The 27,380-nt window shown below is 42.3% G+C and overlaps 1 protein-coding gene across 1 annotated transcript in view; it reads left to right on the forward strand.

Annotated features, from left to right (window-relative positions):
* Nucleotides 1-27,380, forward strand: part of TGM2 (transglutaminase 2) — a 596,777-nt gene that overhangs the window by 391,337 nt on the left and 178,060 nt on the right. Inside the window, exons 6-7 of the mRNA XM_044090196.1 lie at nucleotides 4,843-5,020; nucleotides 9,196-9,331. Of these exons, the coding sequence (XP_043946131.1) occupies nucleotides 4,843-5,020; nucleotides 9,196-9,331 (314 nt within the window). The remainder of the gene's footprint in view (nucleotides 1-4,842; nucleotides 5,021-9,195; nucleotides 9,332-27,380) is intronic.

Raw genomic sequence — 27,380 nt, forward strand, 5'->3', positions numbered from 1 at the left:
GCCAAGTCCTTTTCGATGATAAGGGCTCCATTTCACCTGATTCTCCAGTAGAAGATGCTTCTTTTGGAGAAACGGTCCTAATGAAACATTTTAAGTGGGAGTCTAGGCAGATCTCAGAGGTGCATAAAAGATACTACAACCTTTTAGAAATGGGCACCCCAGCCCCTTCCTCTGTACCTCCTGTTCTTGAAGCTTTTTTGGATGCTTTTAATCCATTTCTGCTGCCTTTGACTCCCTGGCACCAACTCCCAAAAGACCAGACAGATTTTATAAAGTCCCTAATGATCTTAAGATTTTCTTTAAAATATCTCTGGCACACCCTTCTGCAGTTTCCCTCTCATCTTTTAAGCCTTCTAAACTCCTTCCCAGTGTGAGTGCCCTCCCTTCAGACAACAGCAGGAATATGGATAGGAGGGGTAAAAAGGTTTATACCTCCTCTACTGTGGCATTCAGGGCTATAAATTATCAAACACCACATACTCAATAACCATTCTCAGTTCTTTAAATAAGGTAGTGGTGGATTTGTAGGATTCTGATTCTAAACAACAAATGTTATTCTTACTTAATCAGACTACACAAGTGGCCAAATACAACAATAAATGTAGCTATTATGATGCTGTAGAGGCCTCATACAGGCCAGTTATTACAGATTCTGTAATCTGCAGGTATGAATGGTTACATGTCCAGCCTATTCCTGAGGACGTGAATGCAAATGTAGTAGATTCTCCTTTTGACAAGAATCTATTTGGCCTCAAGTTGCCATCCTTTTCAAAACCCTTCAAGAGCAGGGTAGAACGATGAAGGAATGCAAGTGGCTTTTGTTAACCTCTGTACCGGAGTACCAGAGGAATTACCCAACCAAACCTACCTCATTTATCAGAAGGGACCCTAGGCCTAGCCAGAAATACAGGACGGCTCCCAGTAAGAGAATCCAGGATAAACCAAACTGGGATACCTCATGTGAGGCCTCCCTTTGGGGATGAATCTTACTGTCTACAACCTCCTTTCCCCCTGTCCTCCACTCCTACCCTCCCCCCTCAAAAAATGTTACCAAATCTTTCCCCACCTTGGAGAAGATTACCACAGATAACCGTTTTTATGATAGCACTCATTTATGTCATGTCTTGGATACAGATCCCTCTAAAGGCCATACCTCCAAATCCACACAGATTCATTAGCTCCCTCCCATTTTATAACCACAGGCACAAGGTGCAATAGACCCAGTGCCAGAAGAATTTGTGGGGAAGGGGTTTTACTCCAGACTTTTCCTAATGCCAAGGAAAGAAGGGCAGTGGAGACCCATACTTGATCTCACCTCACTAAACACCTTCTTAAAAGTGTCAACTTTCAAAATGCTGTCACTGTACACTCTGCTACCTTTCATTCTGTCCCAGGCTTTTCTAGCATCATTTGATCTAGAGGATGCTTACCTTCATATGCCAATTTTGACCCCTTGCAGATGATTCCTTACAATTTGAACTGGGTCATCTTTCTATTACTTTACTGCTTTGTCTTTTGAGCTGTCCACAGCCCCAAGTGTTTTCACAAAGTGTCTGGCATGAGTGATCGCTTTCTGCTGAACCCAATGAATTTTAATTTTTCCCTGCTTAGATGACCTGTTAATCCAATTTACTTCACCACAAATTCTCCTTGGTTCACCCTCCTCCTAACTAAGTTGGGGTTCACGAATGACTGTAAAGAACTCTTCCTGCACCCATTTCAAGACCTAGTTTTTTTTTGGGCTGCAAGCTAGACACAAAAGGAATGCAGGCCTACTTACCTCAAGAGAAGGTGCAGAGCCTTACAAACCACTTCCTCAACCTTGCCTGCTTCAGCCAGTGCTCAGCCAGGGAGATCCCAAAGCCTCTGGGGTTCATGACAGCTACTATCCCAATGTTCCCCTAGCCAGACTGAATATGATGAAAATACAGTGGTACCTGAAAACAATTTGGTCTCAGCACTCACACCCTCTGGAGGCCGTGATTCTCCTTTTGCCCTGTTCAAATGGGAACTTTTATGGTGGAAGGATCAGGTGAAACTCAACCAGGGTCCCCTTCCCTTCATTCCTTCAGTTCAGGAAATACACACAGATGCCTTGGACAAGGCATAGGGGCCTGGACAGGTAGCCAATGCAACTAAAGGAACACATCAACATTAAGGAAATGAGGGCTCTCATCCAGGCTTTTCAGGTCTTTTCACATCTCTGGGAATGAGTTACCCTATGAGGGTTCACAAACAACACAACAGTAAGGTAGTACATTAGGCATGGAGGAACTACATCGTACCAATTGTGTAGAATGACACAGAAAGCAAGGAACATTTCCACCAAGGAAAAACAAGTCACTCACAACCACATACAACCCATCACAGGACAAAGTTTTGGCAGACCCTTTACGCAGGTCCTCACAAATGGACCCTGAACAGACAGGTATTCCAGGGCATTATTCACCATTGGGGGGGCTCTTCATTTAGACCTGTTTGCTTTAAAGACCAACAAACAGCTTCCACTATTTTGCATCAGGCACCTTTGCCCCTCAGCTTGGAGGATGGATATTTTCACTTTTCAGTGTACAGAGAAGTTTCTCTATACCTTCCCTCCACTACATCTCATTGCAAGAGTTTTTCTAAAGACTCAAAAAAAAAAACAAAACTCTTGCTAGTAATTCCCTTTTGACCAAGACAGCATTGGTTCCCTCTTTCTTCTAGCCAGGGCCAAGTACTACAAATTGCCAGACCAACCAGATCTCATCACACAACAGAAAGGGTTACTGCTTCCACCTAATCTATCATCCCTAAACCTAACTGTCAATGAGAGGGTACTAATTTCTTACAGGCACATTTTTCTGAAGTTATTAAGGTTATCCAAGACCCAAGGAGACCCACCTCTTGAAAATCTTACATAGCCAAATGAAACAGATTCTCTATTTGGTGCCAAAGGAATGGACAGGACACCAACCAATGAGACGTATGTTCTATTCTGATATATCTGTGTGTACTCTGACATACAGGTCTGGGCTGTTCTTCCATCAAAGCTCATCTGTAAGTCATCTCCTGTTGCTTACCTCTCAGTCCCCCACTTATGTCCAGATCTGAGGTCAAGTTATTCTTTAAAGGGGGTCCTTCATCTTAGACCACCTAGAAAGTCCATTACCCCTGCTTGGAACCTCATCCTTTTGGCTGGAAAAACTTACCTTACCTCCTTTTGAACCAGCAATATCAGCAAACCTCAAATTCTGCACCTGGAAAGCTATCCCACTTTTGGCCTTCACTTCAGCTAGGAGAGTTTTATAAATTCAGGCCCATGTGGCCATTGCTCCCTTCCCTGATTTTCACAGAAACAGGGTGATCCTCATGGTTAAGCCTTTATTCACACCTAAAGTAGTAAATGAGTTGTCTCTCAATCAGGCCATAAACATACTGACCTTCTTTTCCAACCCGTAGAATCAGGGGAAAGGGATACTACATTCTCTGAACATTCAGACAGCTAAGATTCTATTTGAACAAAACAAAATCCATTCATAAATCTGGTCAATTGTTTCTTTTGTGGGCTCTAAACTGGGCAAACAGTATCCAAGCAAACCACTGCAAGGTGGATCTCTAAGGCCATGTCCTTCTGCTACTCTCTAGATGGCTGAGTCCTTGCCCTCATGCTCTTGAGCTCACTCTTCCAAAGCTGTAGCAGCCTCCAGAGCTTTCTACAAAGGAGTGGAGTGGATGCCAGGTCCATTTGGAAGCTGCCACCTAGTCATCTGTACACACTTTCAATAAACACCACAGAATATATGCCTTTTCAAGGTCCAGAGTTACCTTTGTGAGGTCAGTCCTGTCTGTCCTGTTGGATAGTTCTACTGCCTTTCAACCAACTACCTTTACTTTCCTTTTAGCTGTGGGAATCACCTATGTGTTAGGAATATTGCAACAGTGGTTTCAGCCAGGACATAGTACAGTTGTGAAAGAACATACCATACTAGTAGATGCCCTACTGATCACTGTTGCAATATTCCTTCCCACACTCCTTCCCTTTTGTACTTAATTTTATCCTTACTCTCTCTTTCTCCTATTGTTCATATCCCACTGGAAACACCCTAGAGCAGAGGAGGCTTTCTTACCACTTCATAATATGACCAGTTTTCTATATCATGGGTCTTCAGGCTGCGGGCTTGGAGAAAATCTGATGAATTACATTTGTCCGTCCACATGTATACCCCTACCCTTGCAAGCTGAGGTCACATGTTGAATGTACGATATTGGGAGAGTAAAGCTTTGGTACCCTGGCTGGACAACGGCAGTGATAAACCATGTGTTAGGAATACTGCAGCAGAGATCAGTAGGACATCTACTGTTATGGTGTAAGTTCTTACACAACTGTATTTTACAGTAGTTATAGGGAACACCCTGAATGGTCACTTGCATGAGAGAATGGTGTGACATGTATACCATCATTGCATGTTCACTTTCCTGGGAGTTGAGGCATTTTTTCCAGCTAAGTTCATTTTAGTTTCCATGCCATTGTTTGTAATGGGGAAGCATGCACAAACTAAAAAACTATCATAAAACATATAAATTATTCAAATAAAGTCAAAGATGAGATAATCAAGTTTCTATTAGACCTAAAATGTTCCTGAGTTTCATGTTTTCTAAGACTTACTATAGAACTTTGTTGAGATGTGTTAAAATTGTGTTTCTCAGACCAGAAATCTATATACTCCACTGTATTTAAAGATGGGCATGGCAGGCATCTCAGCGCCATTCTCAGAGTAATATTTGAAGCAGTCTGTGCACACACTCACTTACCAGTCACACAAGTACGATGGTTGACATTTGCTTCTTTCTGTTCAACAGGTCAACTGCAATGATGACGATGGGATTCTCATGGGTCGGTGGGATAATAACTACGGTGATGGAATAAGCCCACTGCAGTGGATGGGAAGTGTTAAAATTCTCAGAAACTGGCAAAATCAGTCCTGCCAACCAGTTAGATATGGGCAGTGCTGGGTTTTTGGAGCTGTGGCCTGCACAGGTACGAAGCCGAAGATAATTCAACAATAAGATGAAACATTCTTGCTCATATAAGACTACAGGACGTTTTTGTCAGGTGTTCCGTTTTACCCACAATGCTTTGAGTATCATATCCAACAGTCTACTGCATGTTATTTGTACACACTGATTTAGATAGTCATACATTTTAACTACCAGGGAGGCACTGCGTGGAGTTTGCATTTTCAAGGAGTCTTTGTTAAAATATAACAAAGAAGAATAATTTTATTATACTGTCATTAGAAAGTACAGTTGTGTACATTTACCATAAATGTAGATGTTTGAGTGTATTCACTGTTGCAGTCATCACATTTGGGTCATCTGCTTGCAGTAGCCCTCAGTCGGCCTGATTAACAAAGTCTTGGGTCGTCTGTCAGTTGCTGTCCCTTCTTCCATGATGTTGGGTCGTCAGGGGTATAAAACATGCAGCTGGCGCCATTACATCAGTTTTTCTTGCCCCAGATGTCAGGTGCCCCCCTAATGAGAAGCAATTAAATCTATAAATATACAAGGTTATGCCTCCAACAAAAAAGCAAATGCACCAAAAAGCTTTTGAGCATAGTAAAGTAGAGTAGAGGTGTAGCCAAAAGAAGAAAGAGGGCTGGAGGGAGGGTAACCAGGACTGCAACAGTGAATACACTCGAACATCTACATTTATGGTAAGTGTGCACAACTGTACTATGTTCTTCGTGTTTCAAGGTTGCAGTCATCACATTTGGGTAGATTCCCAAAGCTAAGGATGGGAGAAGGAATTTAGATAGCATTAGGACAAGTTATAAGGCCGTGCAAGACTGCAGTGGCAAAGCCAGCTCTGGATTTAGAGAAAATTGGCAGATGGTAATGCTTGGTGAAAGTATGTACTGAACTCCAGGTAGCAGCTTCTAGGTTGTCCCTGGTAGGGACGCCTCTGAGAAAGGCTGTAGAGGCAGATGCAGCCCTGGTTGAGTGGGGTCTGATCCCCTGTGGGATAGGTTTTCCATGGTGCTTGTAGCAGAAATGAATGCAATGGCTTATCCATTTGGAAATGGTTTCCTTTGAAATAGCCTTCCCCTCTGCCCCTGCAGCAAATGCCACCAGCATTTGGCCAGATTTCCTTTGAGGTTTAGTCCTGTCCAAGTAGAATCTAAGTTGTCTGTGCACATCTAAGGAGTGCAGTATCCGTTCCCCTTTGTTCTGTGGGTTAGGAAAGAAGGTTGGCAAATGAATGGACTGATTAAGGGCCACACTGGATACCACCTTGGGCTTGAAGGAGGGACTGGTCCTGAGGGACACCCTGTCCACATGAAAGATGATGAAAGGCTCCACTGCCATGAGGGCCTGTGATTCAAATACCCTTCTTGCTGAAGTGATTGCTAAAAGGAAAGCTGTTTTCCAAGAGAGGAATTTTAAATCCGCAGTAGCAGTTGGCTCGAAAGGAGGAAGGGTGAGCTTTTCCAATACAAAGTTAAGGTCCCAGGCTGGAATTGGGGCTCTCCTGGATGGTCATAGATTTTTGAACCCTCTGAGGAACTGCTTAATCAGTGGATGTGAGAAGAGGGGGAGGTTCTGTGTAATAATGAGCTGAAATGGCTGAGGCTTGAATTTTGATGGAGGAGAAAGACAGGCCCTTGTGAAGCATCTCAGTTAAGTATTGTACAATCTGAGGTAAACTGGGCACTGCAGTGTTCATCCCATGAAACTGGTTCCAGGCACAGAATCTTTTCCATTTTTCGGCATAAGATTTTCTAGTACTAGGCCTCCTTGGCTCTGAAATGATATCCATCACTGGTTTACTGAGGGATGGTAAAGGAGAGATTAGGTAATTAGCCAGGCTGCTAGATTCAGTGTATGAAGCTGAGGGTGCAGAATCTGGTTCTCCTGCTGAGGCAATAGGGTAGGAGTCTGAGGCAGGTGCCATGGGGCCAACAGTGACACACTGCACTAGAGGGGGTACCAGTGTTGTCATGGCCAGTCTGGTGCAATCCAAATCATCCTTGGTTTGTCTTGTTTGATCTTAGTAGTACTTTGGAGAGCAGAGGCAGAGGAGGAAAGGCATAAACTGATAGGTTTTTCCAGCTGAAGGACAGAGCATCCACTTTCCACGCTTGTTTGTGGGAAGTCCTTGTGCAAAATTTGTCCAATTGATAGTTCTGGGGGGAGGCAAACAAGTCTATATCTGGGCCCCCCCATTTGCTTGTCAACATGTTGAAAATCCTTGGTTCTAGCTTCCACTCGTGTGGGTCCATGAGGTTTCTGCTTAGTTCGTCTGCCAGTGTATTTAGTTTTTCTGGCAGGAATTGAGCTTGTAGATGCACTTGGTAGCTCAGGGCTGTGTTCCACAATGCCATGGCTAGTCTGCATAGGGGGTAAGAATGTGTACCCTCCTGCATGTTTATGTACCACATAACAGTGGTGTTGTCTGTCTTTACCATTAATTGTCCTGGAAGAATGTGGTCCTTGAAGGCTGTCAGAGCATGCTGTACAGCTAACATTTCTTTTATATTGGTATGCAAGTGCATTTGACTTGGATTCCAAACTTACATTTACCCTGAATGCACTTCCCTGCCAGGTGAGCCCCCCATGTATAATCTGATGTGTCTGTTATTAGGGTTTGGGCGGCAGGGGGTGGTATGAATGGTAGTCCCTTGTTTTGGTGGCAGGCCTCTGCCCACCAAAGAAACTCTATGCATAGGCAAGGTATGATAGGAATCATTGCTTCTAGATCCTGAGAATGTTGACACTATAGGCTTTTTAGATACCATTGTAGTTTCCTCATATGCAGTCTTGTGTATGGAATCAGAAGAATGCAGGAGGCCATGAACCCCAAGGCTTGTAGTATTTGCATGCCCCCCCCCTGCAGTTGACCATCAGTTGTCTCCAGCTCCTCTGCTAATTAATACCTTAGACTCCCCAGGGCTCAACCCGACTTCAGGCAAAGACTTCAGAGAGAAAATCAAGGACACTTGTGAAGCATCACACTGCTTGTCAGAGAGAGTGCCCTAACTCATGTTTCCTCACAGCAGCCTTGGCAGCTCTGTGACTGCTGCCCTTGGTAGATGCGCAGGCCTTTCCATGCATGTACAACCTCTCGATGATTAATGCAGCACAGTGCTGGCCAGGCCTGTAAACTACATATTGCAGTGAGCCTTAGGCTGCTCACTCCCAACCCCCCCTAGACCTTCCAGCACCCATGCCACTAAGTGAATATGAGTTGTCTAAGGCACAGTAAGGACTTTATACCTCAATGCCACAGGATTACCAGTTTAAATGGATTTCGATTTGCAGTATCTTTGCACAGGTCTAGCTGACCTTTACTTAACTTCATCTATTGACCTGATTTTTAGTGGACAGTCACAAGCTACACTCATATCTATGTGTCATTATTGAATAGCGATTTTGGCAATGGGTAACAAAATAAATGATATAGAGGAGAATGGCTGTGGCTAATGCAATGTTAGCAGCAGTTAGTTAACCTTTCAGAAATTCCAAGGCCTTACATTTTATGAGATGTTAAAAGCTTAGGGGCTTTCTGCTGATTAAGCATCATCACCATTGCTAACAATTTATTACAATACAGCTTGCTCCTATTAGGCAGTTCTTTTTCTTTTCTCTTTTGCAGTCTTCCCGTATTGTAATACAGATGCAAGAACCTACACCAGACAGTTTAATAAGGCAGAAGATGTGATTTGCAGCAGGTGTATTCTACTACTTAATTTTGATAGATTACATTTGGCCATGCACTGCATTGTGTCTGGTTTACATGGCAATTCATTTATTATTAAACACTCTGTGAAATATTATCAAACAATATCATATAAACTGCACCAAACTCCTTTCAGAGCTTTTCCCCACCCCATCCAACTTAATTATACTAAGTCAAAAGTTAAGCAGCCTTGGAAGGAAGAGAATACTTCATATTTAAACAAACCCAACGGCACAAGAAACAAATATGTGTTATAACTCCAACATTTGATGAATTCTCTTTGATTATTTGATGCTCAAAGAAAGTGCAGTTGGTATGTTGCCAAGATTTTTTTTTGTATCGTTTGAAAATGTAGCATAGTAAATGTGAAACAAATGGCATACATCATAAAGGAAAATAACTTTTGTGTATTAAATATGTTAATGATGTTGCTTGTTTACTTGCACTGAAAACTGACTTCCATTTTCTCTCTCTAGTTTTGAGGTGTTTAGGGATTCCTACTCGTGTAGTGACAAACTTCAGTTCTGCTCATGACACAAACGGTAATCTGATAATTGAACGCTACCTAGATGAAACAGGAAAAGAGATAAAGAAGTCCAAAGATTCAATATGGTAAGCCAGTCTTAATTCGTAATAATTGCAAATACTTATTGAGTTATTCGTTCATTGATTTTGGTGACCCTGTAGTTCCAGTTAACAATGTTATCCCTTTTACAGAGAAAACACAGTAAAAAAATGGCTGGACAACACAAACCTACATCATATTAGTAGCTATGTAAACACGTTGTTAGGAAACAGGAGATATGCTATAAATATGGTCACCAAACAGTGAGTTTAGGACATTAGTGCATCCCTAGGATAAGCTACATAAGGAAGACTCCAGTTACTAATGGCAATAGAGTATACATACAGTAAACATGGCAGAGTCTAGTACAGTTACCAATGGTAATACAGTATACATACAGTACACATGGCAGAGTCTAGTACAGTTACTAATGGTAATACAGTATACATACAGTACACATGGCAGAGTCTAGGACAGTTACTAATGGTAATACAGTATACATACAGTACACATGGCAGAGTCTAGGACAGTTACTAATGGTAATACAGTATACATACAGTACACATGGCAGAGTCTAGGACAGTTACTAATGGTAATACAGTATACATACAGTACACATGGCAGAGTCTAGGACAGTTACTAATGGTAATACAGTATACATACAGTACACATGGCAGAGTCTAGGACAGTTACTAATGGTAATACAGTATACATACAGTACACATGGCAGAGTCTAGGACAGTTACTAATGGTAATACAGCATACATACAGTACACATGGCAGAGTCTAGGACAGTTACTAATGGTAATACAGTATACATACAGTACACATGGCAGAGTCTAGGACAGTTACTAATGGTAATACAGTATACATACAGTACACATGGCAGAGTCTAGGACAGTTACTAATGGTAATACAGTATACATACAGTACACATGGCAGAGTCTAGGACAGTTACTAATGGTAATACAGCATACATACAGTACACATGGCAGAGTCTAGGACAGTTACTAATGGTAATACAGCATACATACAGTACACATGGCAGAGTCTAGGACAGTTACTAATGGTAATACAGTATACATACAGTACACATGGCAGAGTCTAGGACAGTTACTAATGGTAATACAGTATACATACAGTACACATGGCAGAGTCTAGGAAAGTTACTAATGGTAATACAGTATACATACAGTACACATGGCAGAGTCTAGGACAGTTACGAATGGTAATACAGTATACATACAGTACACATGGCAGAGTCTAGTACAGTATACAAAATGTTCTGTAATGCATAAGGAATTGACCTTCAGTAGGTGCAAATAAAGATGATATGGATGCAAATACGACAAAGATGATATGGACACTGAGGTCATTATATGAGGCAAAGTAGTAACTCTCAGGTAAGTACTAGGCAATCAATCTGCTGACCATTACAAGCCTACCCAAAACCCTATATTCGAAAGTTCCCACCATTCTCAAAGAGGGCAAAATAATTCATACTGGGAGAGAATCTGAGTTTGCCCATTCAGTTTTCAATGTTTTGCTTAAAGGCAGTAAGGGTGCTGCTCTACTTGATATGCTATGGAAGTTTGTTCCAGAAGTGGGGGATACATTGAGATATGAATCTATCATGCCAATGTGCCTTATTTATCTACTGAAGAAGGTTTAGATGTTCATTGTAGTTAGTGTTGCAGTACTGAGTCTTGTGAATTTCTACCATGCAAAAGCCTATGGCCAGACTGAATACCAGTCTTTCACTATCTGACTGCCTGCAGACACCCTTGCCATCCAATGTCAGGATGTCAGTGACATAAAGGACCTTTGGCCAGCACCATCTTCAGTTCTTTCTTGCTGTGTCAGTCCAGTTCACAAGATTGTGTACATGATCATCATGAGTCCATTGGATAGCTTGAATTAAGAGAGTATTCAGCAAAGTATACCACTGGGGAACTTCCTTTATCTCTAGGTTCATAGGTACTTACTAAGGTATTGATCTGTGATGATCTTAAGACACCTAGCCTTACATTTCCATGGTAGTTTTTAGTCCTTATGTTTTCATACAAATAACCTACACATATGCTAAGCAAGAATATGTTGAAACATTTACATGTTTCCCTTATCCATGAGGAAGAAGGGTGCTAAACCGGGAATGAATGTGTGGTTACCTTTCCATTCATCCAAATTACAATTAATTGTATTTAGATGTTGAATGTTTAATGTTTAAAAAAGTAAACAATTTTCTATTGTGTGAGAAATGGATCCCTCACAATGACTTCCATTCTTACTATGTGCTTTGTTTAGGGCCTCAGCACAATGTATGAAACTGCACTTTTTGTCTTACAACAAGACGATGGAAGCACAGGGCTAAATCCTTCGGTCAGTATTTAGAGTCAGGTAGCTCTTGGCCTCCAAACATCATGGTGTCCACTGTTTCCCAGGCTGTCATCCTGAAGAAGCAAAAGGAAAAATGTTTCAAGGAGATGGGAGGGAGGCTAAAGACATCAATATGTCTGATTCAACCCCCATCATGAGATTGCTGACTCAGCTGAGGCAAAACTGCAACCCCCTGGTCCAATGCCTGCTAGTCCTGAGTCCAGTGGCACATCTCCTCCAGGGGCCACCATAACCATGACCAAGTCCTCTTGTGCCACCATCAGAATAGTGGCATTTGGGTCCTAAGCCATTGATTAGGGTATGGCTTCTAACACCAGGGTTCCAATGCCAGAGGGGGAGGGTGGTATCCCCTAGGTATTGGTTTGGGAAGAATTACCCAGGAACTAGATTGCGGTTAAGGCCACATAAACATGACTTGAAGTCTTGTTATCTGTCCCCAAACCCAAGACACCCAAGCCTAAACGGTAGGTAGGTTTGACCTAGCTGACACTGTCCAAATCCCCTGCCACCTCTACCAAGGTCTCTCAGTAGGACATAGTTAGGCACAAGACTTCATGGATTTCATGAAGTATAGACAACCCACCCTGGATAAGGAACCTGTGCCAGGAACCTCCCCTGGGAAAAGAGACATTGCCATCCAGGGAGACACCAATCCTTCAGGGTCAGAGGATGACGAACTTGCCTATGTGGAACCTCTTTCCCTTCAGTAGTATTTGAATTCTGATTTGAAAAGCACCTTGTCCTCAGCCTTCTCCTATGGATGTCCTTTGGGAATTCTCTTCATAGAATGAAGGAGTCCTTTCATTGGAAGTCTAGGGAAATCTCCCAGGGCCAAGCCAGTTATAGAAGACTCTTGAGCCAACCTGCCCCAGACCTCTGGTTATGCCTCCAGTTTACAAAGTCTTGGATAATGAGTTTTCTGATATATTATTACAGCCCAGTTCCTTAACCCCTGGCCCCAGAAAGCCATCTCACTTCTATAGAGTGATTGAGTCCCACAAAGACCTCTATAAGAATCTGGTGGCAGATCCAGCTGTAGTGTCTCTAGAATCCACCAAGGGATCATCTGAGTCTTCTTCCAAGAAACTTTTGTCAAATGATAGGGAGAGTAGACTCATAGGTTGATTTGGCAAAAAGACCTAGACCTCAGTGCCCTGGACATGAGAGCCATGAGAACTGTCAGTTCCACATGCTCAAATACCTTGAGTTTGTTCAGGAATAAATTAAAACTAAAGGAGGGGGAATACAACATAACAGCCTCCAGAAGGACATTCAGTAATTGTGCAATATAAGGCCAATAGGTCTCCAGACATGCACTTAAATATGGCTATGATGCATTGAATGCTTCATGCAGGGTGTCTGCCACAGGGTCAGTGATGATGAGACATGCCTGGCTGAGGACAGAAACCTCTGTCAGACCATATTAAAACAGAGTTTCTTGATGCCCCATTAGACAAGCAGTTTCTCCTTGGAGCCCCAGCAAAAACTGGATTTGAGAGAATGGACTGTGATGAGAAGAAGTCATTAGGAAAGTCTACCTATTCCCTACCCCTGATACAACAGAAACTACTCCACTAAGTCCTGGCCTTTCCCCTAGCAAGAAAAAGCAAATCCTCCTGCAGGGAAAAGGCCTTGGTACCAAAGAAATTGGCAAACCAACCAGTGCTCCAGACCGGGTGTGGGGAGTCTAAGGATCCTACCACTGGTAGAAGCAGCTGTGACTATGCTCAGACACCACCCTTTTTAGGCAGCCTCCCTCCCCAAAAACAAAAAAGGAAATTAATTCCACCCCTCTTAGAGGATCTGTTACAGAAGGGTACCTTTCAACCAAATCCTCCAGGAGAGGACACTTCAAGATTCCATCGATGCCTCTTCATAGTACCCAAAAAGAAGAAACCTGGAGACCCATCCTGGACCTTTCAAGACTCACATTCCTCATACCAACATTCAAAATATTAACCATACGAAACCTCTTTCCCCTTATCTTCCCAGGGGCTTGGATGATAGCTCTGGATATGAAGGATGCCTACCTTCATGTTCGTATTCTCTATGATCACAGGAAGTTCCTACATTTTCAGGCAGGATGAGCACACTACCAGTTTTATCCCCGATAATTTATCAGGGATAAAACTGGTAGCGTGATCCCTGATAATTTATCGTATTTAATACACCTACAGTGTCTAACAAATGGCTGGCACCAGTTACTCATTTTGAAGAACCAAATATCTACGATCAAACACTGCCCTTCTGTCGTATCCCCCCTTCTCCAAAATAATAAAGGAACATACCCATATTTAGACAATTGTTTGATTCAGGCAACATTACCAGCAGAACTTCTGACAGTCATTCAAATCACAATAGATTGCTTTCAGAAGCTGGGTCTTAGCCTCAATGTACAGAAGTGACTGACACTGGTACAACTGCACACAAGGAAATTGGAGTGATTCCTAAAAAAATTGCTGTTAGAAGCAATACCCCTCCTACCATATGGGAGGAGAACATTAAAGCCTATTGAGAAGCCCCCTTCCAACATCCAGAAGTGGTCTCAATCCTACCACAGACAGATTGGGCTTAGCTTGTGGAACACACCTGACAATATTCAGGGTTCAAGGAACATGTGACAGGCAACTTGCAGCTCAGCACGTAAATATAAAGGAAACAATGGCTGTTATACTAGACTTGAAATCATTCCAAAAAAGACTGACACCAGCAGCAGTAAAGATACTAAACGGGCAATAATACAGGGATGTGGTATATAAGTAGACAGGGGAACTCATTCCTACCACTTAGGCAGATTGGCATTAAACTATGGCTAGTTGCTCAGCAACTAAGACTGACACCCATAGCATCATATGTCTCAGGTCTGTACAACCTGCTGGCAGACATGTGTGAGCAGATTCCTACTAGAACCCAATGAATGGATGCTGAAAAGGGAAGTCTTTCTAGACCTGACTCACAAGCAGTCTCAGTGGGATGTAAGGGCTTGGATTATGCATCCTTGTGAATCTTAGAAGCATTTGTATTGGCTGTGGGTGTGAAGGGCAAAGATGGGCATGTTTCTGTATGAACTAGCCTGACATTTCTTAGTCTTTAAACTGAGATGTTTATGTGTGTTGTGCTTACCGAATATGTTCTGAGGTGAGAAGGTGGACTCCATATATATGCCTCTCAAATATCAAATCACTGTGAGGTAGCAGTGACGAGTTTTCAGTAAGAATAAGGCAGTTACTACCCTGCCTCTAAATACCTAATGCTATCAAGCTGGTTATAGGAGGGCAAACACTGACCAAGATTCCATGGCCAGTGCAGATGAAAAGTTATAACAAATTATACCATGACCCCCCCCAAAACGTGCACGCTGATTGGCCAGCGTGCACATTGTAAATCGAGTTATACTAATGGAAAAAGGTCCGGTTACCCGGACTTTTTTCCATTAGTATAACTCTACTTTTAAAACACTGTCTCGCAATGTTAAATGGGTTTAACTCATTCCCTCCAGTAGAGCTTTCTTGTGGGTGTACCTTTAACTCCTAGTGGGCGTGGCTTCAGCATTTAAAAAATAAAGTTTTCACCTTATATTTTTAATAAATGCCCACTGACAGAGAAGATATATCAATACAATTGTGTTTGCCATCATGTATGCTTCAAGATAAAATTTTCTGATACCTTGTATGTAACATGGTTTTGGAATTATTAATGCAAATATGAACAGGCAATATTTGACGCCTAGAGGTGCAGTAGGAGGTAACTGCAGAACCGCCTGGAAACGTCACTCGGCTGTAATGCGAGACAGCTTTAAAATAAGCAACGGAGATCTCCGTTGCTTATTTTAAAGCTGTCTCGCTATGCTAAACCCATTTAACATAGCGAGACAGGTTTTAAAAAAAAAGCAACGGAGAAAGCAAGATCTCCGTTGCTTTTTTTACTGTTTCGCTATGTTAAATGGGTTTAACATAGTGAGACAGTTTTAAAATAAGCAACGGACATCTCCTTTGCTTATTTTAAAACTGTCTCGCTATGTTAAACCCATTTAACATAGCGAAACAGTAAAAAGCCACAGAGATCTTGCTTTCTCCGTTGCTTTTGCTCAACTCTGATGTACTGTGCAGGCGCGGTACATCAGAACTGCCGGATGCCAGACATCTGCGGAAGGGCAGTAAACAGGCATTATACTATGCCATTATTTAAGAAAAGTAATAGTTTCTTTTCTTAAATAATGTCATGGTATAATAGCAGTAACCCACTTCTGGGTGTGGGTAATGCTGTATTTACCCACGGTTGGCTTTGTTTGGTCCCTCGGGCTTCACCCTCGGGACCAAACCATGCCAACCGTGGGTAAATCCAGCATTACCCACACCCAGGCGTGGGTTATTGCTATAATAACTTACTCTTATAGGCTGATAAGTAAGTACTAGGTTAGCTGCTCTAGCAGACCATTTCTCGCCTAGAAAGTTTTCCTTTTTTGTGCTTAAATTAATCTATCCCATTTGGTTATAGACTGGCCTTGCCCATTCCATGGTTGATAATTATATATTACCCATAATGAGAATAACCAGGATAATGCCATAAATAACTTGATGGGACCCATGCATGGGATAAAGCATTTAGAAGCTGCCTCTTCCCATTAGTAATACTTGGGTCAGTCCTGGGGCAAATTTTCTGCTTTCCATCCATAGATACAAGTTGTGCTTAAATATGGACAGAGATTAATTTTGTTTTGTCTCTAGGGAGCCTGTTCCAGAGTAACGGTATCCTCTTCAAGGTACACCTGTCCCTCCAAACCATTTTATTGATGTTGCAGAAGAGGTTTAGATCCCTAGACCAAGTATTTCTGATGCTATTTACTTGATGTGCAGTAAATCCATCACTATTGGGTCAGAGGATGCCTTGTATGCCAGACATAGGCCACCTCATACCAGTCTGTAGAATACTGACCATAGTGACCAGGCTTTGAGTAGGTTCATGTTTGATATCTTGTTTAAGCCTTGCATCCTAGGAGTTCCAGTTGTTACATGTGTCTGGCCGGATCTATGTCACATGACTGAAAACTCGAAAAATTGAATTTTATTTGAGTGAGACCACAATAAATAATTTTCAAAATACTGAAAACTCATTTGACTGAGTCTCATTATATTGAAAGCTTATAATGCTGAATTTCAAAATACTTAATTTTAAACCATAGACATGCACACTCACAACACCAACTCTTTCCAAAACTTAAAAACTACTTATTTACCCTCTTAACAGAAACTGGACAATATAAAACCAAACTAGGTGGGGCCCTATGCCCCCACACACCCCCAATGCAGGGGGGGACTGCACCCCCCCCAACAATATATGCTAATGCCAGGATTGCGCTATAGTGGTGAAAAGGGCATATACTTTCTACTTACCTTAAAGTACTGTACACACTGCCACTACTGCTGGAAGCACACACAACATCCACCATATTACTTTAGATACTTCCCATAAACATGTAAAGAGACATACCCACATTTAGAAACACTACAACACTACTTTCTACACTACTGTCGGTATTCTGACAGTTGGCACTTTAAGTTACAGTATTTTTGTTTTTTTTTTCACAGGCAAGTCACAGGTAAAGGGAAAAACACATCATGTCTATGGCTTAAACTTCAGTATATGAGACTCAGTCAAATGAGTTTTCAGTATTTTGAAAATTAGGTATTGTGGTCTCAGTCAAATGAAATTCAATATTTTAAGTTTTCAGTCATGTGAAGAAGACCCATCGGGTCAGATACATGCCAAAGGGGTCATTATACCCAAAGGTCACCCTGGAGGACAATGACATCCCTAGATCTAGACACAATCCTTTGCACAATCCCTTTGTATATAAGCTGTGCAATATAGGACTTTCTTACAGCAATGGACACTTGTTGGTCAAAAGTTAGATCACTGTCCACATAAGTTCCCAAATCCCAAACTAGGACATCTCTTAGGGGCATATTGTCAAAGGGTCTATATCATATGTTTGAATGTTGAAAATATTGAATGCTCTAAAGAGCGATAATGCTGGAACTTAAAGTTTTTTATTGAGATTGCAGTACAGTGAAGATCGGAATATTTGCCCTTTCCTCACTGTAGTGTTCATAGGTTCATAGGTAGATACTAGGCTATCTGCCCTAGGGCATTTATAAGCCTAGCCAGAGTGTATTTGGCTTCCGCCTCCCTATTAGATTAGCCTACTGTGCCTCTGTAAAGTAGGTCACAGAAGGTACCCTTTTAAGATTAGTTTACTGTGCCTCTGTCTAGCAGGGACACAGAAGAGATCCCAGGGGTGAATTTGCGATTTCCCATCCACGCGTCCAGGTTTCGCTTGAAGAGGGTCAGCAAGGGGCTATGTCTAACATGAATTGGGATTCTATTCCAGAGTGAGGGGAGCCTCTGGGAAATGAATCTGTCCCTCCAGCATGTCCTATTTATTTTTGTGCTGAGGTTTAGGTCCCTGGAGCGTGTAGCTCTAAGGGACTTGGATTTTTTGAGGTGGAGCATGTCCATTAATTCTGGGTTTGACATGGCTTTGTACATCAGGCATAGATCGCCTCTGAGTAGGTGGTAAGCAACTGAGTAGAGCTGGAGTTTCTTTAGTTGAGCTGCGTAGGACATCTGTCTGTAGCCCATGATCCTCTTGGTGAGGTACTTTTGGGGTCTCTCCAGTTGTTGCAGGTGTCAGGTAAGGTACATCCCAAAGGGGGCATTGTATTCAATTATGGGTCTGATGAGTGATGAGTGGAGGGGCACAATGACCTCTCTTGATCTATATGCGAACCCTTTCGTGATAAGGTGGGCTATATAGAAGGTCTTTGTAATCACTTTGGCAACGGGATTATCAAAGGAGAGATTACTATCTACATTGGTCCCCAAATCTCTAATTTCTTCTGTACTTAATTGATTACCTCCTATGTGGTAATTTGTGGGCACCTTGTTTTTCCCAAAGGGGATGACTATGCACTTTTTAGCATTTAGCTTGAGGCCGTGGCTTTGGCACCAAGCATCCATCTCTGTGAGACCCTTTTGGAGGATGCTTGTGTCAGCTGGAGATTCGATTATGGCCCCCAGTTTGCAGTCCTCTGCGAACTTTGTCAGCCATAATCCCCCCATGTTAGCCTGAACCTCAGAGAAGTATATACCAAACAAGAGAGGTCCCAGAACTGAGCCCTGTGGGACGCCACTTGTAATTGGTTTGGATTCGGATATGGCACATGTGATTCTGATCATGTGGGTTCTATCTCTGAGCCAGTTTGCAACCCATCTTATGATATAGGGGTTGATATTTAAGCTGGTAAGCTTATTTATGATGCCTAAGTGGGGTATTGTGTCGAAGGCTTTTGCGAGGTCCAGGTAGGCTTTGTGGACTACCTTGCCCTCATCTATGGCTTTGGTAACTGTTTCAAAGAAATCAACTAGGTTTAAGAGGTAAGATCTGCCCTTAACAAAGCTGAATTGGGTAGGGTCCAGTGTCTGGAGGCTCTCAATGTCTTTCTTTATGAGTTCCATGATAATACACTCCATAGCTTTACAGTCAGGCTTATGGGGCGATAGTTTCCGGGGTCCGTTGTGGCACCACCTTTCTGGATTCTTTGGGTACATATCCTGTAGTAAGGCTAAGTTTGAACAGTGACTTAAAGTGAGGGTTCGGTTCTTCTTGGAGCTCGTGTAAGACACAGCCTGGGACACCGTCCGGTCCCATAGATGCTGTGTTTTTTGCTTTGGAGAGGGCAGCTTTCACCTGTGCATCTGTGATGTCAGGGAGGTTACATTCAGTTGGGATAGGCATTTGCTCCTTTGGGGGAAGGGGGAGAAGTTTGTGCTGAATCTGTCTGCCAGGATGTTGGCTATGTCTGTAGGTTCGGTATATTTTGTACCGTTATGCAACAATTCAGAGCATATCTGGGAGTTTCTGCCCATGTTCCTGACATAACTAAAGAAGGCCTTGTGATTATCTTTAGTGTCTAGGGCAATTTTTCTTTTGAAACTGGCCTTTGATGATTTTGAGGGATCGAAGTTTCTTGCTAATACTGATCAGAGATGCCTTCCCTTTTTTGGATTTTGCTCTGTCATGTAGTAGCTTCCTCCTTCTGTTGTATAGCTTACTTATGGCCGGGGTCCACCAGACTGGTCTCCTGTTTTTGGAGGAGTGAGTCTTGGTTTTATTTGAGATAGCATGATCCATGCATTCCTGCAGGTGCTCATAGAATGCATTTGTAAAGGATTCTGCGGATTGGGCTGTATTATCCTCTGGCCCAGGGGCTTTGAAGGATTCCACCTCAGTCTTGAAGTGCAAAGTTGGCTTTTGAGAAATTCTTTACAGTGATTTCCTTGGCTGGGGGTGGGGACGGGATATGGATGTCCAGGGAAATTTGTTTATGGTCTGATCTTACCAATGAGGGGTTTACCTCTGGTGTGGAACATAGAGTCCCCATGTTGGTGATGACCAGGTCCAATATGTTGTTCCCTCTTGTGGGAGTGGTGACCAGTTGTTCCATTGCATTAGAGTTTATAAATTCAAGGAACCATTGGGCGAGGGTGTTTGGGCTTGAGTAGTTTTCCCAGTCAATGTTTGAGTAGTTAAAGTCACCCAATAACATAGTGTTTGGAGAGACCTTCATATTCTCCAGTGTTCTCAGGAATGCCAAGTGGGGTTCCTGTAATAGGGAGGGTGTTCTGTAGTGGGCTACAAACTGAAAGGCAGTTTTGCCCGCTGTTAGTTGCACATGGATGGTTTCCAATGCTTCGTGCAGTGCCACTAACCTGGAGGTGTAGGTATCTTTGATGAATATAGATAAACTCCCCCTCCTTTTGTGCTTTGGTCCGAGTTTTGGGGCCGAAATGCATGGTATGAGTTATAACCTGGTAGTGCTGGAGTGCTCTCAGGAGCCTTGAACCAGGTTTCTGTTACTGCACAGACATCGATTTTCTCCATACTGAGGAGAGCCTCGAGTGCATGCATCTTGAGGTTTAGACTTCTGGCATTGAGTAGCATTACCTTTAGTTTTTTTATCCTTGGGTTGTCTATGGAGATGGGTTTGTCCTTTGAGCCTTGCCTAAAAAAAGGCACTATGGGGGTGGCAAGAGCCTTGGCCAGTATATAAAAGCCTAAGGGTGACAGGTGCAAGCCGTCCCTAGAGAAGCAACGTGGCTTGTCGAGCATGTCATCCCAGGCTGACAGACACTGGATCCCCTTTGAATGACACCAATACTTTAGCCAATTGTTGAAACTGATCATTTTGTCTTTATACTATGGCATCATTCTTGTGGCATCATTCTTGGTGAGGGCAAGATGCTACTCAAGGTCAGGGTCATACCAGCCTGGGCTACATGGTCAGAGAGCTCCTCTATGTCTCTTTTCATGTAGTCCAGGGAGGTACGTCTCAGGTCATTCACACCAGCATGGACAATGACGGAGTCATACTTGTACTTGCTTTGGAGTGGCCTGAATGCTTGCATTATTTGGCGGATCCTGGCACCCGACAGGCAGCTTACAGTGACCTTCTCCTTGTTCAGGCTGGTGAGTGGGACGTCAGTGTGCCGGACAATAGTCCCCTATAACAAGTGTATTTGGTGTGTTGTTTGGCCTTAAGGGCTGTGACTGTGAGGCACACTGATTTTGTGAGATATGTGATTCATGGGTATTGTTGAGGGGTGGCTGTTGCTTGGATATCTGCTTAGGAGGTCTTTGCTGTTTAGGCAGATTTTGATTTAGAGCCTCCGAGTATGTTTTTGTGCACTGCTCAGTGCGCAAAACCGCGCAAAAAGAGAGTTGTAGGGTTTTAAGAGGGAGAGATCAAGGAGTTTAGAATTGACCCAAAATGGCCAATAAAATTACAGCTTCTAAGTAATAACCACTCCTCCAGGGACAGGCAGGCTGTTCAGTGTTAACCACTCTCACTGGTGAACACAGAGACTTCCCTTTAGCCCAAGCAAGCACTGGCCTTCTAGAAACTTCCAAACAGTTCAGAACAGCAAATCTGTAACTGAACTTTCTTAACTTTCAGAAAGTGGGAAAAAAGCAAGATTTTTTGTTTTTTTTTTTCTTTTTGTTGTAGTTTTACGGTAGCAGAGATACACAAGCAGCAAAATAATCATAACAGTGCAATAAATGACCCCACACTTGAGTGCTAGGCCAAAATCAGGTAAAATGCAGTTTTTTAGAGAAATAAACGATTTTAAATTAAGTGCAACACAGGAAATGCAGTAAACAGGCTCTAGATGTGTTCCAAGTACTGTTACTGTTACAGATATAAACTTTAGCAAGCCAGAAAATGCCAAAAAGTAGGTGGCAAAGCAGTAAAACTTAACAAAAAATCAGAAGAAAATACTTAAAATCACAAAAGTGGCTCCTTTTCTTCTCTCAGTGTTTTCTCCCCTTGGTAGGTGCTTCAGCAACAACTAGCAAGCCTGAAAAGACACCAAAACCATGAGGCAGCCGGGTTTTAAGAGAGACAGATCAAGGAGTTTAGAATTGACTCAAAATGGCCAATAAAACTACAACTTCTCGGAGTTGGACTATATATTTAGCGGGGGGGGGGGCACAGCCTCCCCAGTAAGGAGTTCGAGTTCCGGTATTTTTGCTCTTTAGAGCATTTGACATTTTCAACATTCAAACATATAATATAGACCCATTGTCAAAGTGGTAGTCTTGACATAATTTGGGGATAATTAACTAGACAATAAAAAAGGTGATGGCATGAAATTTGGCTTAAGGATACAAGAACAAGAGCTGTGACTCCTGTATTACTCACTAGTGACAAAAATATGTAGGAGCAATGAGGTAGTCAGTAGCAAGTGGCAAATTTAAATCAAATCTTTTTATCCAGTAGGCTGCTGTGGCCTCTAACTAGTAAAAACAATGAACAAGTAATAAAAGTGCATCACAATGGTAACCCTGTACTCTCTAGTGCAGCACTGTAGAGCACAAATTTGAAATGTGGTAACAAGCAGAAATGCAACACCAACAATAACTAAAGATTAATTAGTAACAGAGATAAGCTAATTTGTTTTTATATACCTAGTATCAGTAACATTCAACACTGCAGTGTTATCTTGGATATTGCCAGTATTGAGCAATAGTATGAAAGTAACAAGGTATAATACTGCAATATTTAAACGTAACACTATAGCCAGCAAAACTAAAGAGAACAATAGTACAAAGACATGATAGTACATACAATGTTATTTACACTCAATAACACAACAATCAGCAGAACAAAGCTGCTAATTTCAGCAATGTGTGAAGAAGTTTACCCAGTATGTTAATAAGCATATAAACTGACAGTGATTTCACTGTCTTTACTAAGGTAGCAGAAAAAATCAGTCACTGTAGTGCAACTAAGCTGTGGCAGAGAAGGCACTAAAATTAATATCGTATACATCAAGGATGAAGAGGTTACCTGTTGTAGAAAAGGCTGTTTTGTTGGAGACCTACTACGATGAAAACTGGGTGCAGTCCTGCACCAAACTGGATTTTAAAGTCTTAAGGCTCCATTCCTGCAGAAGCTAGCCAATCAGTATGAAGCCAATGCCTTTGCAGAAACTGGCCAATCAAAAAAAAAACACTGCAGTCCTTCACTGGAGCCCTAGCTCAGGCAGCTGTCACATGAAAGCCTCTTAGCAAATGGCTGGATTAAAGCAGACTTGGTCAGAGAAAGCTGATCAAGCCCTTGTAATACACTGAACCAGCAGGAACCCAAATGGAAAAGGACTTTATAGTTTTCTCCTCCACTACTGCAGTCTTCTTGTCTTCAGAATAGCTCAGTACTAAAGAGCATGAAATTGAGCAAGCCTCCTGGAATTTAAAGTCTGCTAGGCTTCTTCCCAGCAGAAGCTGACCAATCAGAATGCAGATAGTAATCCAAGAAAATACGGCTAGTCAAAAAGCAATCGGTTCAATTGTTCACTGGAACCCAAGCTCAAGGGGGTCTGCTTCACTGTACTGAAAGTGCAGATAACCGAATTTTAAAATGGAGAGAGCACATTACCGAAGCAGCAGAACAATGAAACTTCAGATTACCAAACGTCAAAATAATGAAAAACTAACATTGGAAGTTACTCACCACTCCCGACACCCTACACACTACTGTAAAAGTAAACATAACAGCACCTTCACTTGTTTCTAAAAAGAAGTACCACCTAAAAACTCCTCAGTGTGTACAGCATAACTTCCTGTTAATAACACTATACTTTAAAGGGACACAAATCTATTTCTCTAAACATTCCACCGTTGCTACACCTTTAAAAATTTCAATGACATCATCTATACAGTGCAAACACATAATCTAAATAGAAAGCTGTACATTTTTTTAAGTTTTTGCAGGGGGGACAAGCACTCCTTTACCCCCCACACCCCCAGCAAATTATATATACCAACTCTGAGATCACACCACATTGGTGAAAAGTGTAAATTTCCCGATCCTCACTGTACAGCAATCTGCATTCAGAAGCTCCAAGTTCTGTGTAACATCCACAGCTGATAGTCCTTTTGATAAAAAGTACTGAAGCTGTTGTATACGTTGTTGGGAGTGGTGAGTAACATCCAATATTAGTTTTTCATTGTTTTGACTTTAAGTAATATCAGCTTTCATTGTTCTGCTGTTTCGTACTCTTGACTCGCCATTTTAAAATTCGGATACCTGTACTTTCGGTACAGTGAAGTAGACCCACTCAAGGAACTGTTACATGGAAGACTCTGCTCTCACCAAAAGCTGAAACACTGCAGACCAAGTCCTAGGAAGTCAATGACAACTTTGTAGTACATTGTAAAAGCAGGAACCAGATGGAAAAGAGGCCTGCAATCTTCTCCTCCTTCTCTGAAATGCATTAGACATTTTAACCTTCCTGCTATTGCTGAAAACAGCTCCACTGGCCAGTTTGTGAGCTGGTATGCATGCCTTTTTTGAAGCACAAATTGTCAGTGTTTGTTTCTTCTGGACAAAAAAAGGAAACTTATAGTTTCTTCTGGAGACCCATGCCAGTAGCTAGTCATGAGACCTGATGACTGTTAACAGTCCTTTGCCTAAACTTGTTCCACAGATCTGTACATGGGGTCCAAGAAAATAAATCCATAAGACTTGTGTAGCTTGATATATTCAAGGCAATAATGCATTTTTTGGTAACTAGGGTTGAGTTTGTCAGGAGCAGCAAAATGGTTGGATGGTCACTGTACACCAGTGACTAACTCTTCAGTGTTGCGATAGACAGTTTTAGATTTTAGAACACTGCAATTAAGTGGTCATGTAAGAATTACAGTGGGATATGAGACCAGTGCTACCAGTAGTAATGGTACAGTCCTGGCCTTAGATTCTCGCAGGTGAGAAATTGCCTGCACGTATAGAGAAGTCCCACTTGTTTTCATCAGTTTTACATAGAGTTGTATTTGTATGATGAATGAAGACCTGGGGTTAAGTACTACACCCTAAATGCTTAAATGCCTTCATTACTTGCCCTTTTTGGAAGGAAGCATGTTTCCCCAAAGTAGCTTCCAGTAAGAAACTACAAGTTTAGTCTAAATACTGCTGAATGCAAGACCGTTATTCATCCAGTACTAGTGAACAGGCTTGATACCCAGAATAGGTGTTGCAGCAATCTCTCGCAGAGTGTGTTAGCATAGATTCAGCTACATACTGCCAGAGCCTTTTGGTTCTGTCAGGCAGTTTTGTCTTATTGCTGAAGACTGAGAATAAGAAGGAACATTGTACCAAGCCTTGAGGGACACAAGTAGAAACAGGTCTGTCTCCAGACAGTCAAAAATTCCACTAGAAATTTTGAGATTTTCCCTTGCAGGTATTAAAAACATCATAGCTGGGGAACTGTAAAGTACAGTTGTGTACACTTACCATAAATGTAGATGTTCGAGTGTCTTCACTGTTGCAGTCATGACTGTAGGGTTCTCCCCTGCCAGCAGGCAGTCCTCGGTCGGCCAGAATCCCAAAGTCTGGGTCCGGTGTCGGCTGTTCAGCCATGCTCCCTGATGTCAGAGCGCCAGAAGTACAAAGCTGACAGCCGACGCCATGTTCTCCAGTTTTTCTTGCCCCAGATGTCAGGAGTCCCAAAATGAATAAGGTCCCATACTCTTTGCAAATACACCTCAGAAGAATGGTGAAAAAAGGAACCACACAAAAGTAAAAATAAGAGGGGACAGGAGGGAGGAATTCCAGACTGCAACAGTGAAGACACTCAAACATCTACATTTATGGTAAGTGTACACAACTGTACTATGTTCATCATGTTTCACTGTTGCAGTCATGACTGTAGGGTAGAATCCCAAAGCAGAATGAAAGGGAGGTGGTCATAAAGTAGAAGGGGCGGCTAAAAGGCCCTGCAAGACTGCAGAAGCAAAGCCTGCCCTTGACTTAGAGTAGAGAGGTAGATTGTAGATTGTGCTTTGAAAAAGTATGCACTGAACTCCAAGTTGCAGCTTCCAAAATGTCTTTGGTAGGAAGTCCCCTGAGGAAGGCAGCTGAAGTGGCAGCAGCTCTGTTGGAATGAGTCCTTATACTCCCTGGGATTTGCTTTCCATGGTGTGAATAGCAAAATCTGATTCCATGAGCAATCCATTTAGAAATGGTCTGTTATGAAATGGCCTTACCTTGGGAACTTGAAGCATAAGAAACAAACAATTGCTCTGATTTCCTGATGTCCTTGGTTCTGTCCAGGTAAAAACGTAGTTGTCTGTGTACATCCAAGGAATGTAAGATCCTTTCCCCTTTATTTTGAGGAGTGGGGAAAAAAGTTGGTAAGTGAATAGTTTGATTTAAAGCCACTTTGGAAACCACCTTAGGCATGAAAGTAGGATTAGTCCTTAAAGACACCCTGTCTTGATGAAAAATAATATAAGGTTCCACAGCCATAAGAGCTTGCAACTCTGAAACTCTCCTGGCAGAGGTCAGAGCTAACAGGATGGCTATTTTCCCAGATAAAAACTTGATGTCAGAAGTGGCAGCAGGCTCAAAAGGAGGTAAGGTGAGCTTTTCCAAAACATAGTTGAGATCCCAAGCAGGAATGGGAGGAGATCTAGGGGGCCTTAAGTTCTTAGCTCCTCTGAGAAACTGTCTCATGAGCTGGTGGGAAAAGATGGGAGGGTCTGTATTATAATGAGCAGAAATAGCAGAAGCATGTATCTTAATGGAAGAGAAAGAGAGACCCTTATGTAAGAGGTCTGTCAGGTAAAGTAAAATCAAAGGAATGTTAGGAAGAAGAGGATCAGAATCCTGAGCCTGCATCCAGGAACAAAATCTTTTCCATTTTCCTGTGCTAGGACATCTGGCTTCTAAAATGGCATCCATAACCTGCTTGGGGTAGGAGAGAATGAATCAAAGACCCTGGATTAACCAGGCTACCAGGCTAAGAGTTCTGACATGGGAGTGTAGAACCTGACCCTGGTGTTGGGACAGAAAGTTCGGAGTCTGTGGTAAAATCCAAGGGGGCTCCAGACCAAGGTTTTTCAGAGTTGGGTACCAAAGCTGTCGAGGCCAATTTGGGGCCAGCAAGATTATCATCTTAGGCTTGTCCTGTTTGATCTTTAATAATACCCGTGGAAGAAGAGGAAGAGGTGGAAAGGCATATCCCGAGAGGCTTCTCCAACTGAATGATAGTGCATCCACTTTCCAAGCTTGTTTGTGGAAAGTCCTGGTGCAAAAAGTCTGTAGTTGATGATTGAGGTGGGATGCAAAGAGGTCTGTG

This window comes from Protopterus annectens, chromosome 12.part0 (assembly GCF_019279795.1).
Source record: "Protopterus annectens isolate FY-2018-M chromosome 12.part0, PAN1.0, whole genome shotgun sequence".
Lineage (NCBI taxonomy): Eukaryota > Metazoa > Chordata > Ceratodontiformes > Protopteridae > Protopterus > Protopterus annectens.